At 40.6% G+C, this 18,746-nt stretch overlaps 1 protein-coding gene across 11 annotated transcripts in view; it reads right to left on the reverse strand.

The window, feature by feature from the left end:
* Positions 1-1,422: 1,422 nt before the first annotated feature.
* The window catches only part of ARHGEF28 (Rho guanine nucleotide exchange factor 28), a 128,588-nt gene continuing 111,264 nt past the window's right edge, over positions 1,423-18,746 (reverse strand). For 5 of the 11 annotated variants that reach the window (XM_026794338.2, XM_074533324.1, XM_074533321.1 and 2 more), the window contains one exon: positions 1,424-2,535. In XM_026794338.2, the coding sequence (XP_026650139.2) occupies positions 2,375-2,535 (161 nt within the window). In that variant the 3' untranslated portion in view covers positions 1,424-2,374. Of the gene's footprint in view, positions 2,536-18,746 lie in introns of all 11 variants that reach the window. The other 6 variants (XM_026794345.2, XM_074533322.1, XM_074533323.1 and 3 more) reach the window with 2 other exon arrangements.

Below are 18,746 nucleotides of genomic sequence, written 5' to 3' on the forward strand. Positions count from 1 at the left end.
GCCTAAATAATGGACAGAGTTCAGGGGTGCATAATACATCTTGTTACAAAGAGCACCTGCCAAGACCATTCTGGCCTATACTTAAAATATTTTCTACAATTAAAATACCTAAATCTAGAGGCCACCTGTTTCCTGCCTTTGCCTTTCTGAAATGCCAGAAGTTTTATTGTAAACACAGGTGAGCAAAATAAGATGCTGCCTGATTTTAAGGGACTTAAAGAATTTGCACAACAGCTGAAGTCTGGGCCAGCCGCTTTTCAGCTCCCAGCGCCTCAGTTAAAACTGATGAGAGAAGCAGCATCATCTCTTCCTCTCTTGGTGGCAAGACGCTTATGTGGGAATTCCCACACCAAACTGGGAAAGCAGCAATCCATCCAGCAGTTTGGATTTGACAGTAACCAATACCAGATGTTACAGCCAAGGCATAATAAAATGCAGACAGAGTAACTGTGGAGAAAACTGCTCATTTTTTCTCAATTTCCCATGGGTCTCTGGGCAAGGCACATATCCTGGGGTATACAGCATCCCAAGAAATTAGTCTGGCTACTCAGAAATTTGCCAAGAAGCTGTCGAGGTGGCAACCTTGAATTCATTGCTGACTCTCTGTCCCTACTGCAGGGCCCTTAAGAGAAGTTGGATCCACATTTTAATTTTAATCTAATTGTGAAAAGTAAAGAAGACAAAACAGTTCTAGATATTATAAAAGAGGTTTAAAAGAGGTTTTTGGTTTTGTTGGTTTTTTTTTCTCTTATGAAGAGACATGTTTTTAAAGTGCTGTCAGGTTAGCAGGAGTTTTGAAAGCTGAACACAGACACCAGAAACCACATCTGCAGGCCCAGTCTTTCCCTGATGGCATTTGCAGATCATTTAATACAGCTGAGAATCACATCCTGCTCATCACACCAGGTGCTTGGTTGTTTGCCCAAAATACCAACTGAACTACTACTCTGGAGGCCAGTAAGATGCAGCTCAGAAAGCTCTGCTTTCGGGTATTCCCTGAAGCACCCAAGTCCCTGGAAGAGAATCCTTCTCAGTCCGAACGCCCTTGCTGACAAATGCGCACACCTAAGAAAGACTCTGTGCCCTGAAAAGACATTGCACAACACAAGGCTTAGGGTAAAATGGAAACCACTGGCACCTGGGGCTGATCCAGTCAAAGGGGTGGGAGCAATCCTGCGTTCCTCAGCTCCTTGAGCTGGGCAGATGTGGGCAGATGTGAGGCAGCTGTGCAGGAGCATCCAGGAGCTGTGCAGCTGCATTTCTGCTGCACCCCTGCCAATGCCATCAGCCATGCTGAGTGGTGATAGGCACATCCTGTCAGCTGAAATACACGGCTGAAATACATGCTGGACCAGCAACACACATCTGCAGCACACCTCAGTGCAAACAAGGCCTGAACACGGGTTTTTTTCCTCCAGTTTTTTTTATTTCTCTGGAGGATCTCAAAATGAATCAAAATTACAGTTTCATAGAAATGCACATAACATTTATTTAGTTTGACAGAAGTGTATGAATTTTTCAGAAAGACAAAAAGGCACAAAAAGGCACAAGACAGGTTTCTTATTGCCTGTACAGACTACAGACAGAGATAGAGAATCCCAGGAATCTGAAAGCAGAACTTTATCTGATTTCTACATAGGAAAGCAGTGGAGTTTCAGAAGAGTTTAGTTAACTGAAGCCTACTATTTATCCCCTTTCTTTTCTTTTGACCAGTGAGATAGTTTCATCTGGTAAATTTTAACGTGTAAGGACACTTACTGAAATGAGGAACAGTTATAACACAATAACTGATTTAGTGCATCTCTGCACAGAAATTGGCAGTAGTATCAAAATAGTAATAAGCCCTGGGACATGAGAAAACACTTACAATTATGCAATTATGCTCAGACCATAAAAAACATCCCCTTCTGAGCAGTTCCTGAGCTAGAAGATAAGGAAAATGACCCACCAGCTAAGGGTATATAGCACATTTCAGCAAAGATTTGAGCCATCATTGTTACATTGCTGTCTTCTCATGTTATATCACAGCTGTTACTGATATACACTGAAATCTCAAGTAGCAGACCCATCTCTCTTAGCTCATGCTTGTAAGAAGAGGACTCAAGAAAATCTACACTAGCTTTCACAGTCCTTGGTGTCTCCCCTGCTACTCATTGCTTCTTGCAAAGCATTTGAAATCATGTCATAAATTAAAGATTATACAACAATGCCTTCAAAATAACTTACTTGCTATATTTATCACGGGGAAAATTTTGCATTTACTATTAAATACTACCCTTAAAGCCAGATGGTCATACAGAGAACAATTACAGAAATTTAGAAAAGCAAATACAGTTGTCTTTCCAAAGTGCTACTGAGATTAGAAAACAAGTTATCAGAGGTAAACAATCTTTTCCTCTACTCTGGCTCCACTCTCTGCATCCTGCAGGCTCTCAGGCTGGTGGTTCAGCAGCAGTTCATCTACCTGTGGTGACTGGATGGATCCATGGTTTGGAACACTTTTCTGGGAACCGTGGGTCTCTGATGTGCTAAGATCTGTAACACACAAGAGAAGGATAATGCATTTTCTGTCCCTGCCATCAAAAACGGCAAATTCTGACTTTTTCATTAGCACCATTTTATAGTTTGCTGCATCTGTCTGGAAAGGAAAACAGTACTCTAGTACAAATTATACTACAGCCTGGTGAGAGGTACCTTAATAATAATTATTATTATAAATGTGTAGCCATACTTTACTAAACAGACACACAATAATGGAAAGATATAAACAAGGTCAGAATTGAGCTGGAGGGAAGCACACAGCATATAATCAGTATCTTTGCTAGTAGTAATACAGTTGTAACATTAATACAGTTTTCATCATTACACAGAATTTTATTCGTAAGCCTTCCTTTTATGGATGCAAAAGAATTAAGTGACCAAAGTTAGAAGTCTACATGGCTGGCATTTGCATTCAGCTTTTTCTACCAAGTTTACTTGTGTTTATTGACATAAACTACCTACTCCACTCTGTCTTGATCTTTTTGGCGTGATGCAGAGAGAAACACTTGCATCCAAACACTAAAACATTATTTCACAACAATCTTGTTATCTTTCCAATTTTCTCCCACAAATGCAGAGAATCAGGTACTTGTTTTCCAGCATTCCACAATGAACACTTCTATGATGATCCATATATAGCTTTATAAACCAAAACAACATGACTACAGTTGGGTTTTATTCCTAGTCAGCACTTTGTAGCACTTTGGGCCCTCAGGACCTGCATCTCAGTACCTGACTTTTCTACATCTGTATTTCTTCAAAGCAACTTTACCATAAAAACAGGCTAGGTAACAAAGAATGTGTATCCTCATGCATAGCAATGAAAAATATCTGTAATGGATATGCTGCAATACTTTTCACTGTAATCCTAGCCTGACCGACTCTTCTATTACATCAGGAGGGTTAAATTTTCATTCTTCCCTCTCAAAAAAGGACTCTGTAGAAAGAAAGGGAGATTTGAACTCCTTGTACAGCACAGTAATGCCAGAAGCACGCAAACCAAGAACTGGGGCTCTCTGAGCCTTGATCACTCATGCAGAGCTGGAGAGACATTTCATGCTTGCTCTGGTCCCTACTTCTCACATGTATGTGCAATGGAAATCTGCTGTGAAGGATCTATTTGTGTTTTTACACACCATGTCACTTAGCTGGTGGCAATTAACAGTGACACGTGCCCACATTTGGCATTCCCCAAATATATGAGACTTTCATCAGTCTTGTTTGCTGAGGCAGAAGTTCAAGGCAAAACAAGCTTGCTGGCACCCTGAAAAGCCTAGGCTCTCTGGCTGCTCCCTAGCATGGGCTGTGTGGAGCAGTGTGGGATAATTATGCAATGGGCTTGTGGGAACACATCATATCGCAGCCTCTGCCTTCAGCATCTTCTCCTCTTTGATATTCTCACAGCTGGGGGGAGCAAACAGGCTTTGGGGCTGCAGCTCCCAGCATAAACCACATGCATCTTATTCTTGCTGCTAAGACTGCACAGCCAATGGCAGGAGCAAGGTATTTGTAAATGAGCTTAGTCATAGTGGGATGACACAGAATGTTACAAAAATTAGTCTTCATTTGTCTTTCTTTTACTGTTTTATTCTGAATTAAGTTTCAGTCTCAATGAAAATCCAGAGTAAGTCTTGCTTGATTGTGAGTTACTTGCAATACATAACATAGAAAATCTTGACTCCCTATTTAGTCAAACAGGCCTGATTTTTTGAAGATGATGTCTGCATTTATTTCTTTTTGATGATTATATTAGAAAATTACTGCAATTTCCAGCCCACAGAAGAAAGCAAAAATATGTCTGTCTGTTACCTTTATGAAAATTGGATGCATTTGGGTTGTTTATTTATTAAAAAGAGCCCTACTAGCAGAAGTTCCTCTACTTCTAAACACTTACATTTTTGGGTAATTTTACCCACATTAATATTTCTTTTAAGTCCTGTGAGTCTATTCACATTACCCAAGTTATGTACATAAGAATACCAGGGAGTAAACACTTATTTGAAAGATCTATTTCCAAAGTTTATGAAGTACATAATTTGAGAAGCCTAATTAAAAATTTGAAAATACGCAGAAAAGAAACACCTTACATGCAATAATTTTCCACCATCAAAACTAAATAGTAATTGCTTCAGCAATTAAAACAGTAGCTATTTCCAAACCATTTCTCATTAACTGTTATAACTACAAGCAGCAGAGCTGAGCAGTGAAAACTCTCAGCATTCTGCAAAAACAAATCAGACCCTGTCACTATCAAAATAAATGATTTATCACTAGTTCAGCTTCTTTTTTATTTTTTTTTTCCTAAATATGTTGCATCTGGGAAACCTGAACAGCAGGAGAGCACCCAGGAGGTAGGAGCACAGCTGCTGCTGGGGCATTGAGTGGCTTCGGGCTGGAAAGGTTGCGCTTAATCCAACTGAGGAGGGAAGGGGCTGGTTTTGGATGCACTTCAGGTGGCACTCAACACAGACTCTGCCTAATAAAAGCACAATGCGTCCCCAAGGCCAACACACTCAGGCTGCCATCGGGGAGGGTGGCTGCTGTCTCTCTGCCCAGTGCCATGCTGGAAGCAGCTGAGCCAGCAGACCAGCTGGTATCGCAGGCAGCAGCGTGATGTGCCCCAAAGGTAGTGCATGTGAAGTGTGGAAGAAGTGCTAAGAATGGTAACAACAGTTTCAGGTGAAGGGAAACTGAGAAAAGTGGACTGAGCTGCCAGTCAGCCTTAGTTGTTGTAATGTAGAACAGTAACAGCAGCCAAGAAGCCTCCCCTGAGCTCTCTGGTGTAGCATGGGGAAACTGAGCTGCCCTTGTCACCAGGCAGGAGAAAGGTGGGAGAAACCTTTCTCTTGAAATGCTCTCCCAAAACAAGGAGGAAACTTCTGAAACAAGACTTGAAAACATCAGCTGATGTCTGCTAAAGAACTCTGAGAGCTGAGGATGCTTAATGAAAATAAAAAAGGAAAACAAACTGATTATTTGTACAGACAGCAAGGCAAAGGGGCTGCTATTAGAAAGTGACACCCAAGAAGCTCTCCCACAATCCCCTGGCAGCTGGGGCACCCATGGGAACTCCCCAGTCCCTCTCCAGGCCCATTCTCTGCTGCACTGAGGCAAACATCAGAATCACTATGAATCAAGAGTCAGACAAATACAGACCATTGGCCTTTTATGAGCTTCTGTCAATGTGATTGTAATTCACCTGTCAAAATCAGCCATAAAATCAGTTCTGTGTTACCCCTTTGTTTAAATTCAGCCTTTTCTTACCCTTTTTTCTGCTCTCCTCCAAGCTACCAGCAGACGCTCTCTCTGGCAGGCTGTGTTTGGCTCAACAGCGCGCCCACCAGACCAGCACCCACATCACCAGCACCGCGTGAAAGCTGGACACAGCCCCTGCCCACACCCTTGCTGCCCGGGCTGGGCTCTGCCTGCTGCCGCGCTCTCACACCCTCCCAGAGAGGACAAACCAAAGCACTGTACCTGGCCATAGCCATCCACTCATCTGCACTGTTTTTCTTTCACAGTTAGATAAATGCAGAAGATACTCCCTGACTATTTCCAAAGCTTTACCAAAACTGAGCTGTAGCTCAGATCCTTGCACAGTCCACTCTTGGCACAGCCTTCTGCTCCCTCCCACTCTGTCAGCATCTCTCTGTACCACGGCCCCCAGAATGTATGCACAAACTGAAACCCCCTTCACCTGTTTTTCACTTACATAAAAAATATTTCTCCTAAATATTCCAGGTAAGTCTTTCCTTAAGAACAGGCCAGATCCACAGCTGCATCATGGATACCCTAGGTAAAAGTGAACAGCAGGCCAGAGAAATCCACTCTTTCAAAGTTGCGCTGGTCAAACACCCAAGGAAAAAAAGGGTATGCTTGAGGCTGGTGACCAAATGTTAGGTATGTTGTGACAGCACTTGTAGCCTGTGCCACACCTCAGCATTAAATACTCCTAAAGTACAGCTTTTACTCCTTTTAATCTCAGTCAAGACCATTTCATTGAATAAAGAAACCCCAGGCATTCCCAGCAGTCTTCCTCACCAATTTTTGGAAAAGGAGTTAGAGGCTGTTTCTAACAAATTCTGGATCTAATCACAAATTGTCTCATTCACACAGACACTGTCAAATTCAACACTAAAATTCAATTTTTTTCTCCATTTTCCTTGGGTTTAGGTCTGGTACCATGAGGACAAACATCAGGAGCTGTTTAAGAGGCACTCTACTCTTTCCATCTTTTTTAGATCACCTCAATATAAAAACAATGGCAGATGGCAGGCCTGTCGTATGTGGGATCAGTTCTCAAGGGAGTTTAGAAGGGGACCTCAGATTTTCAAACAGGGTCTGGGTCCAAACTCTGAGAAACGACAGCTTCTGGCTGAAAACATGTTACTGTTGTACAGGAAAAGAAAGAAAAAACAAGTAGCATTCTGCATCCTGACTACCCTACCTTTTCCACAGCATTAAGAGACAGGATTAGTAGTATCTCACAAACTGCTGACAAGGTGAAGGACAAAGGAATGGTATTTGCAGGAATCTGAAATCAATACATATAAAAACAAGCACAGCCCATGTACCTGGGGGGGCAGGGGATACAAAAGCCAAGTAAACAACTCATTAGTCACACTGATTCTCACCTCCTGTCTGTTGTCATAGGATGTAAGCACTTCCACATCAAATAAATGCCACAGATTTTCTCCTTCACCCCTCCTCTCTCTCCCCCAGGATCAGAGCTCTTGATGTTAAGGCTAGACTGCACACAGTGAAGATTGTGGGAAGGACAGAAGAACCAAGGCACTAAGAAACACTCCAAACAAAAAAACCTCTCAAGTCTCTGTGTTTTGAACAGAAAGCCCTTAGTGTTCCTCCTTTAGCTCTGACCCTGATTTCACAGCACCACAGGATAATTCAAATTGGAAGGGATCTCAGAAGGCCTCAGATTCAAACTCCTCCTCAAAGCAGGGTAAGCTCTGAGGTTAGGACAGGCTGGATACTTTTTTACTTCTTAGTCATTTCTAAAAAGGAAGGAGGGAAAAAAAAAAAGGGAAGAAAGAAGGGGGAGGGAGGAAAGGGGGTTGGAAAGGGGGGGGCGGGGAGGGTGGAAGCAATGCACCACATGGATTTTGCAGACAATTACCTTGCTGTGACTCTCCGAGATCTGTCACATTGGCCCTCTTTACAAAATAAAAACTGCATAATAAAACTGCATTAAATGAAGAGCAATTTATGCCACTTTTAGCAACAAATAGCTTGAAGAGTCACAAAACCAATAACCCTCTGAATAATAAACAGAGTTGGGTTTTGGTTTTACATGTACTTATAACAACTGGTACCAAGTTCATTTGGAGTGACAGCTGACACATCAGCTTCAGGCCACAGCTATTTGAAATGGCAGAGCTGCTCTATTTAATCCCCACACTGGCACTCATGCATAATGCAAAGCCCAAGCAGACACCTAACAACCAGTGCTAAGTCTACCAGGTCTGGGATATTCAAAGGAATTCAAGGGTAACAGGCTCTCATTTGCCACCACAGTTCAACAGCAAATGGCAGCCTAACTCCCCATGGGATCCACTGAAAAACCCACTGGCAAATCCCACAGCAGCTCTTTGTCTCAAATGATGCTCCCAGCATTTTCCATGCGGATTCATTAGCAACAGACAGCCAATTCCCCCGGGAACTCCAAGCACCTCAGCCTCTCTCCCTTTTCCTCACCATGAAAGGCACCATGACCAGTTTTGATTGCCTTTTTAAGGCCTACTAAGACTTTCCCAGATTGCAATGGATTTTCCATACTGCAGGTTCAGTTGTTTAAAGTTAGTGGAAGAAAGGGAACACCATGCGGTGGTATTGGGCACCTGGAACACCAGGGCAACACCTGGAACAACCAAGACACTGCTGCTACCGATCCAGAACACAACACTTGCTATAGAAAAGTTATGTGTGAGCCTTGATGATTTGAGCACAATTCCCAACACTTTCACTGGCAGTTGAACATAGCTCACATACCATCAACAAACCAGGCCCTTCACAACTCAATAAAGCTGATTTCACAGCAGGAACTGAACTTGGTACCAGGTCTCAAAAAAACACTGGGAAAAAAAATATTTTGACCCTAAAGCTTCCAAGGAAAGAGGAGCCTAATCCATTTCCAGCTGACTGAATAAGTCAAGAAAATCGGTCTGGGAATTGTAATGCTGTTATTTACTTTTGACCAGCCCAACCCTGTGAAAAAGCAGCCACTGTATTTCTTAAACAAACAAGCACCTTCATGAGTAAGAGATCTTTACACAAAAATTCAGATGAGAAATTATTTCTGAAGATATCCTACATTAATTAGCCTTAGCATATTTTGGTGCATTTTTTGTTACAAGACAGAGAACAGAAGGAATTCAAAGTGTATGATGAATAAGATCTGAAACATAACTCTTCTCTGTATCTGAATGCTGCATTTTTGATCAGGGTAAAATTACTGGGATTGCCATTATTCTGCATGTTTCTACTCTTTGTGTAATTGCTGGCTTAGGTAAAACAATGCAGGTCCGTTTTCAGGCTTTGCCTCATAAGTCTTCAGAGAAGTTTCGTCTAGACAATTTGGACTTAATTCTTGGCACCAGAAACACAAAATACATATTTATTCCAGCAGAATTGCATTTATCATAAAGTTCCAACTCATACTCCAGGTTTTGGAGTAAAGTGATGATGCAGTCATTTTCCTTTTATTAAGGCCCAGTAAATATACTATTTCTAACACTGGTGTTTACCAAAGAAAATATTTTAAAACTAACTCAAGCTCAAATACTGATAGTGTCACTTCGACATCAAATTCATAGCATGCTGATTAAAATTGATTAGGTTGATTAAAATTTTAACCAAGTTACATGGCTATGTTATCAGATGTATTGGTTTTTGAAGCACATGGGTTCTAAGCTATTTTTGGCATGTTGTTTTTCTAATGCGTATCAATAAGAGAGACTTAAAAATAGGTCTGACTTAAAATCATAATTTGTCTGTGCATTAAGTACCCACAGTCTCACCTTGGGAGGGCAGACTGCCTGACAGCTGTCTGCTTCCGCTTATTATTAATTTATTTAAGTATGAATTCCCTATTAAATTGTCTTTGTGCTAAGCTTTGAAGCTTTAGATGGTCAATTACAGACAAACACGTGGTCCAACAGGTATTCTGCTAACAACGAACACATGTTTTATTGACCTACTTCTTTTCCAGCTCATTAAACACAGCTGCACTCAGATGATCAAGAGGGAAGAACCATAAAACCCCAAGAACACTCTTCCTACACAGGATCATAAGGAACGTGCCCAGCTGCCGCCGCAGGGCCCCTGCCGCGCCCAGGGCAGCAGCACACCCACACAGAGCCCCTCTCCAGGGGCAGGGCAGCTCGCCTGCCCACTGACAACGGTGGTGGGGAAGCACTGAAAACCCCCTCAGCCTCCTTTTTCAGGTGTCCAACGCGGGTGTAAACTAAACTAAGGGGTCTGCAACCATTTCCTCCCAGCCCATCATCTGCTGAAGTCATTTGGCCAGCAGGCTGAAGTCAAAACAAAAAAAACGGCCATCAGTAGGGAATGCTCCTGCTTGAACGGAGAAACAGAAACCCCATAAAGTTACAGACACAAACAGCACTACCAAGGACTCAAGGGACAATGAACCAGCTCCCCTTTCTGCCGCCTGCCAGCACATCCATACACTTCCCTCACCCACTGTCCCAATTTGCACCCTGAAGATAAAACACTGCAGTGAGGTTTTATCTCCTTCCCTTCCCAAAAAAGAGAAACAGCCAGCATTAACCCTGAAAAAGCAGTCTCTGGAACATGAAGACATTCCCTTTGAAACAAAAGGGGACATTTACACATCAAAACTCTTCTTCTGAACTGTTACCACAGACAGATGTTAAAGTGTTGATTAACTCTGCCTCATATTTTATGGACACTCTTTGGTTACGAGTTGTTTTGTTGGGGTTTTTTTTCACTTTGAAATAAACGTGAAATCAAAGACCTTGGCAAAAAATTAGTTTAGTCCCCAGCGTTTGGCCAGTCTTTCAGGTGCAACATAAAGAAGAGTGCTCTGGACTTTGGCAAACATTTTCTTGAGTAGCAGAAGGGCACAGCTCTGTTACAAGAGCCAAAAGAGTGAGGTAATTTATAAAACACTCAAGTCTCCTCCTAAGCACTTTGGTTTTATAGGGTAATTTCCCAACAACAGACCAGATCCACCACTTCTTACTCATAAAAGCTGACTAGATCAAAACTCAGAGACCAGCAGAAGAGCACTAAGTCAATATATAGAATTGCTGCAGAAGAAAAAAATCAGGCAAAGCACCTGTTTCAAATCAATTACATGCTAATCTTACCCTTTAATAGAAGCTGCTGCTGTTGATTAATACAGGAAAAAATACAAGCATGACTATATGCATGAGCATCTGAGAGAAGCCTATTATCTACAGTCACAAAGATACTTCTTCTCTCCCAAGGTCAAAACTGAGGAAAATATTCACTACATTTTTATTACATATTGAGTATTAGCACAGCCATTTTTATTCATTTTTGGCAGGAAGTATATGCACTTATGTTTTCTTCTTGGAGTCCTTGAAAAAAATCAAGAAAAAAATTGAAAAGTTGCACATTCCCCAAATTTTGCATTGTAAGCATAGGAATTTTCAGTGTGATTGAATATTTTGAAATGAATGCCCTTTTTAAGTGTTTGCTAAAAGTTGTGTGAACATATAACTGCTGTGAAAACAGTTGGCACAAGAGGTAAAGGAAAAATTGTACACTAAAGCCATTAAACCCTACAATTCTCAAATAAACATGTGTGTCCATCCCACGAGTGTGTGGAGAGCACTTGGATCCACTTTCCTCTCTTCTGCTACCACTCCTCCTGTGTATGAGCAATACTGGTCTTACCCTTAAGCCTGAATTCACCACCTCCTCCTTCTACCTCACCTTTACTACAAGTTTTAAAACACCTGCCTATATTCATTTTCACTTCAGCTCTAAACTGCCTGTGTTTAATGCAGAAGCCTTCCTTAGACCTTCATCCCCTCCCCAGTGGCACTGTGCTTCAATGGCAAGTTGCTCTGCACAGAAGACAGCTTCCCTGCAGTTCTTTGTCAGCAACAATTACCTTATATTTTAAAATTCAACTAACGAAGAGAAAGAAAAAATCATCCTTGCCAAAAACCCTGCTTTCCCTGTCTTTCATGTATTCTTTATCATGGAATAGATTTAATGACTTGTTTTTAAACTAAATGGGTTTGATTTTTCTACAACAGATCCTAAACAAATATAGAAAAATCGTATCTATTTTTTATCATTTATGTCCCAGTTTTAGATCAAACTTCTGAGGAACACTCAAGGAATCCCAGCAGGTGACTGTTGGAAGTCTTCCTATCTTTTTAAACTATAACTAAGTTCCATACCAGCACCAAGGCTCCTCCTCTCTACTGCCCCACTAAAAATTCACACCCAAAAGAAGTTTTCTACCGCATCTGGCAAGGGGGAACAATATATTCCATGAAATCTCCTCTACCAGTTTGCTGACAGCCAATGAAATTTATTGGAAGGCAGCTGGGGGCTCCTGTGATGAATACCCGCACAAGACAGACAATCTTCCCCAGTGTCTTAATAAATATTTAACAGCAGATGATGATGAGGAGGTTTCATATTACTAACACTTCATTATTTTTGTACAACATGCTACAGGCCATATTCCATGTTGGAATATGTAAAGTATTATATTAAATAATTAAAATGAGGTTGTACTTTCCAAACTAAGCCAGACAGATACACTTGGTGATTCAGCTACATGGTTTAACAGGGTGTGTTTGCATACTCAATATCTTGCAAAATTTGATCATCCATAAACAGCTTCGCTCAGCTATTAGAATGAATTATTTATTTACACTAGTGCTTCTATTTCAGGCTCTAACTTTATTACAAAATACATACAAAATATTTTAATGTACTAAAGCAGGGTACTGCAGCCAGGTCTCCACCCACAGAGAGAGCACTTCCCAAGGAAAACAAAGACCTCCCAAGGAATCTTCTTAACATCAAACAACCAGCAAGACTGCTGTTTTATGGCCCTTTTCCTGAGTGATTACCTCTTCCCCTGCAGACTTGCTATCCAAGTCACATCTCCGCACATCCCAGAGCTGGAGCTTAGGATCCAGTTCACTATAAACCAGTTGTCTGACTAAAAACCCTCTGCCCATGGTTTTCTGCTTTCTCCTTTCATCCTCTACTTCCCTGAAACTTCTATCCATGGAAAAAACACAATACAGGTAAAGAATAAATATGCATATAAGGGGGATAATCCACAAAACTCCAATTTTGTTGACACCACTAATTCCACTGATTCCATAAACCACTACAATGAAGTTGGTGGAACCATACGTGTGAGAAAAATTAGAAAGATTCAGCCATCATCCTGTTGCTGTTTACTAAGTCTGCAGTTAATGAAAGCCTGAATATGGTGTGCAGATTTACACCAACACCAGTGGTACCTCAAAAGACAGGGTCAGGCAATCTTTTTTACTCCATTCGTAACCTTAAAGATGTGCACTATTTTAAACTTCCCTCCACAAATGAATGATCTCTAAACGAGAAGATAATAGAAAGAATAAAATCAGACAGACATTACACAGGATAGGCATTACTTACATTACTGTACAAAATAAAACCAGAATAACATTAGCTGCCTTAATTGAAAGATTATGTTACAGTGCTGCACCTATTGTGGTTTATTTTCAGAAATTAGAAAAGTGTTTTTAGATGAGAAAATTAGTAACAGAACAACAAAATCTGACTTCTACAGAGGTGAAAAGCAAGTGTTTCTTGAAATACACTAATTGCAGGTGACATATAATGACATATTTTTGACTTTGGTATCACACTGCTGTGTGATTTAATCCCTTTTGCCATTTGCTTTAAACAAATGGCAGTGTTATTCAAGAGAGAGAAAAAAAAACTTCCTCTCTGATTCATTTCCTCCAAGTATCTCAGAGCCATGGAAATCTTCCAGCAGAGCATGAAAATCAGTGTTTTGTGGTATGGAGAATTTGCTGTTGCCTATTGCAGAGTCAAAAGTAACAGCTCAGTTGTTCTAATAAATCAAGGAGATTTTGAACTTGGAAGATGCTGGTGCTGATGTTCCTCAACTTCATATTCTTATATATTTCCATTTAATTTTATTTTCATTATAACTTACAGTGAGCACTGAATGGGTCCTGTGCTCACCTCTGTAGCCATCTGCACTTAAATTAGTAGGGAAATGTTAAACACAGAACAATCAATTCAGAATTGTTCTCAATGTGGCATCTACTCAATTAAAAAAGACAAAAAAATTAAAGTAGCTCAAAATATTACATCTGTTCAGAAGGCTCCCTGACAAATGGGGAGCTCCATGGGTCATATCACCCTTTGCTTTTTAAAAATTTCCCTCTTTCCATCTTTCCAAGTGAAAGAAAATCAGAAAGAATTCAGTCACTGTGAGACAGTGAAAAAAATGGCACTACTAAAAATATTATTAGACATACCAGAAAACAATAGGTTGAAACATATCTTCACATGCAATTCTGCAAGTGGTAAGGGGCTGGCCTGCCACTGATTCCAAAGGATGCTGTTTTAAAGTGTGCGCTGTATGGGACACAGTTACATTCCAGCTTAGAAAAATCAGAAGGAGTTCTTTCAGCAACAACAATATAAAAATTAGTTTACAATGATTACATATGCAGAACTGTGGTGACTTTTTTGGGGGTGTTGCTAATAATTATTTACCAGGTTCCAAGTGATGAAAGTAATCTTATTTAACTAAGTTCTCATCATGGTATCCCATCAGCCACTTCCAGCACTGGCAGCAGCACTATGCTATCTGAATAAGGCTCCTTGCCAAAATCCAGTGTTGAGTTGGAAGCATAGACAAAGAGCCTGTACCACTTCAGATGGCTTTTTAACACTGGGGTTGCATACCATATTTCACCTATTTTTTATCACACTTGCATCAGTTTTACATTGTATATATTCCTGACTGCAACAAATTCACCGTAACACAAATATGATAAAAGAGCCAGGCCTATTGTTCTCAACCTCCCTGATGTAAACACAGAGCAGATACTTTTATACAATGCCATGACACCACAACTTAGGTTAGCTAAGCCTTAGTGGTGGCTTAACCCCAGCCAGAAACCAAGCCCCACACAGCCCCCTCTCTTACCAAAATGACTGGGGAAGGGTGAAAGCAGGACAACTCATGGGCTGAGAAAAAGACAATGTAATAGGGAAAGCAAAGGCTGTGCACACAAGCAAAACAAACCAGGGAATTAATTCAGTGCTTTCCATGCACTGGCAGGTGTTCGGCCATCTACAGGAGAGCCAGGCCCCATCATGCAAAATGGCTACTTGGGAAGAGAAATGACATCACCACAAATGTCCCTCCCTTTTCTGCTTCTTGTCCCCACTTTATACCCTGAGCTTGGTGCCACATGGTCTGGAATATCCCTTTGGTCAGTTTGGGTCACCTGTCCTGGCTCTGTCTCCTCCCAGCCTGCCAAGCACCCCCAGTCCCTCCCCAGTGTGGCTGCACCAAAAGCAGAAAAGGCCTTGGCTCTGGGCAAGCCCTGCTCAGCAATAACAAAAACATCTCTGTATTATCAACTCTGTGTTCAGCACAAATCCAAAACACAGCCCCATAGCAGCCACTCTGAGGAAAATTAACTCTACCCCAGATGAAACCAGCACAGACAAAAATGCACTGTTCTAAATGCCATCTAAATTAACAATGGGAAATCAAAGCAAATGAATCTGATACACAGTTTTAAGATCAGGTTAAACAGAGTAATCGCCATTAGCATAATCTGCCTTAGGGAATAGGAAGGAAATTGCATATAAACTATATGTAGTTACAAGATACTACATATTGTTTCTGGAATCTTTGCTTTTTCTGTTGCAAATTAAATATTCTACATCTCTAGAAACCACTTACTTTGATGAAAGCCACTATAAATAAATAATTTTTCCAAAATCAAACAATCTCATTTGTTTATACTCAGCTATGTACAAATTTCTGTCCTTTAAAAAATATTTAAATTATATTAGTCAAATAAAGTCCTCTTTTTGCTCCTTGGGTTTGCATTTGGCTCCTTATGAAGATCACAGGTTTTCCTAGTTCCCCATAAAGATTTAAACTATGTTTTTCATTGTGTCACATGTATAGATCCTTCATACTAATTGTCTTAGGTAAAACCTTCTCACATTCAGGTTTCAGCAGTTTTCCAGATATATCACTTTTCAATTCTATTTCTGTAACTACAGTGTCTGAATAAATGAAGTTAAGGTAGCAGCAGCAAACAATCTATTCACGTCAGAGCTTAAAAGAATTAAACTTGCCCTGATTCCTGAAATCAAAGAGGTGAATTCATAGGTAAATCCTCAGGCATCACCTTGGCTAGTTAACTTGACATGTCAATTAAATGCAACACTAATTTATTCAATTCTCAGTCTAGTCTGACACAAAACCTATACTTCCCCTCCTTCCTAATTAGCCAAAGTACTTGCTTCTTTCATGCAGATAATTTCATAACCATTACTGTAAAGCATTAACACATTTTTCTTTCAATCATATTTTCCTCCTGTTGACTGACACACCTTTTCCAGTGAGGTTACTTATGCCAGTTTCAGTTCAGTGGGAACTTGCCTGAAGGTCTTTACAGAAGTTCCCTCCCATACACATAGAACAATGATACATAATCATGATGTTAGCTATGGGAAGACACCTATGTCTTACCTTAGGAAATATGAATGGAAAATTATGCACTACAGTAATGTAGCCGTTTCCATTTCTGTATATTTATGAAGCTTAATTGAATACTACTTAACATATGGTAGAATGCAGTGTGATTAACTCCTCGGAAACGAGTTTAGATGGTGCTTCTCTTTAAATAATTTAAGTGGGTTTTTTTGACTGAGAAGACTTCTTACAAAATGCCTAATAATTCTGTGAAAGTTAATCAAACCCAAGAAATTTCTTTTGTGTGCACACAAAACTTTAACTATATATTAGCTCTGGCTATGTATGTATGTATGTGGTGAATGGCTATATGCAGTAAACCATACTCAGTATTTGTTTCTTAGTTCTATGTTGACAAATTATTTACGAATGTTTTTTTAAAGATAATTATGAGGCTTTATACACAAAGCTAGGTGGAAGATGCATGGAAACACACAAAAATGCCATTCATCCATGTGAAAATATTGATGATTTTAGCTAACTTTTAAGTTCTTTCCCTCACTGAATTTAAGACGGCTTTCTTTCAAAGGGAAAGAAAGGGATTGGAACTGACTATATCCTGCAGAGGTGTCAGAAAATGGAGGCGAAATTTGGAGATTTTCTGAAACTCTGCTACATTCTCTGGGGAAGAAAACATGTCCAAAATTACTCAAGAAAAAAAAAATCAGTTTCCTAGTATGAAATGTTTGTATCGTTCGATTTGATTGACATTTCTTAGGAACAAGCAATTTGCATCATTTCCACGTGCATGGTCCCTTGGGGAAATTCATCACTCTTCTCCCCAGTCTCTCCCTGTACAGTGGTCCAGATGCAAGACAGAAGCAAGTCTGAATCATGCACACTCATGCACTGCATGATCAGAGCATAAAATTCTTGTCACCTTCTCAGTAACAAATGCAACCATAGAATGTGATGTTACATCTCTCTGAGGGGAGGCTTCCAGCCCTGCCTGCTCCAGCAATGCAGTGGTAGGCTTCACAGCATCATCTGAACCATCAGAATGCTGCAAGGGTTTGCTTCACTCCTTTGCATAAGGTGTCTTGTGTCACCACCCAGGCAGAACCTGCACGTTTTGCCAACACAACTTGGTCAGACACGCTGGCCTCTTGGGCGGGCTCTGGAGCCAGAGCTTGTCCCCAAGAGTGATGGGACTGCCTTGGTGCCCTGTCACCCAGGCAAGATAACGATGCCTACACAGTATGCATTGTCAACAGCTGAACACAAAGCTGGTCCATTGTGTCTTGAAACAAAGACGCTCCACCAGCTTATCTCAGAATCAGTGCAATTTAACTGGTACAAGCCAGTTTAATTAAAAAAGATGCTCTCATGTGGGCTCAACAGAAAGTATCCTGGTTAGTTTCTATCTGTATGTCTGCCAGTGCAAGCTAAGCCACTTTTGAGAGGTTTAAACCCACATATGTGTTCCTTTTCAAATTCACACTAACTAAAATGACAACCGCAGCCAAACTAGAACGAGTTTCACCAGGCTACTTATTTAGGCATTTTTAGAAATATTAATCTCTTATACTAATCAGCTTGGTTTGCTGATTGTAGTGATGTGACTAGCCTGCCCTACCTTTGGTTATAACATGCTGTTTTGGCAATCCTCATACCAAAGACTAGTAAGGCTGTACTGGATGTCTGTTTAATTCATTACAAGGAGTACTAAGGAGCAAGTTCCTTAATCACCGATGTAAGACAATTTACCATTGTGCCTGTGTATGTTTTCAGTTCCTAATTCTGCTGCCCACTGGTCTTTGCTGTGACCTGCAAGCTGGTGTGACAACAGAAGTTATTCTGCACTGCCAACTGCACAAAAATGGGAGCTCAGGCACTGCTGCAGCATTGCCATGCCACGTCTCCTGAATTTCACAACTGTGGAGAAAACCCCACCAGATCATTTAATCCCTTACCCCAAAAGTGCACCGTTGGCCCCCAAGACTTTTAGCGGCTGTGTTTTTACATCCTGGTCTACAACTCACACTAATGAAAGAAGTTAGATCAAAACTAATATTGTGCAAAATGAGAAATAAACCCCAGATAGTTTGTAGTTTCTCATAAGTTTTTAAGACCTTCAAGGAATTTTCAGTGCATGCAGTGTTCAGATAGGCAGCCTCTTCCACCCATTTTGGTAGCCACCATCAGTAACTGCCATGCAGCCTACGTATCTTTGGGGGTACTGGTAAAATGCAGGAATAAAGAAAGGTAAGGCAGTAAGAGTTACTGATGTAACTTATTCAAACATTATATTATTCCTTAGAAGAGATACCACTGTCTGTCCAGAGATCTTTCAAGATATTTTCATTCCTTAATGAAGTAAGAAAAGGTGTTCAAACACTGACTGTCATTCCAAGACAGGAAATCAAAAGCTATTTTAACCAGAAATCATCAAGTAATGCAC

The sequence above is a fragment of the Zonotrichia albicollis genome, chromosome Z (assembly GCF_047830755.1).
Source record: "Zonotrichia albicollis isolate bZonAlb1 chromosome Z, bZonAlb1.hap1, whole genome shotgun sequence".
In the NCBI taxonomy this organism is placed as follows: Eukaryota; Metazoa; Chordata; class Aves; order Passeriformes; family Passerellidae; genus Zonotrichia; species Zonotrichia albicollis.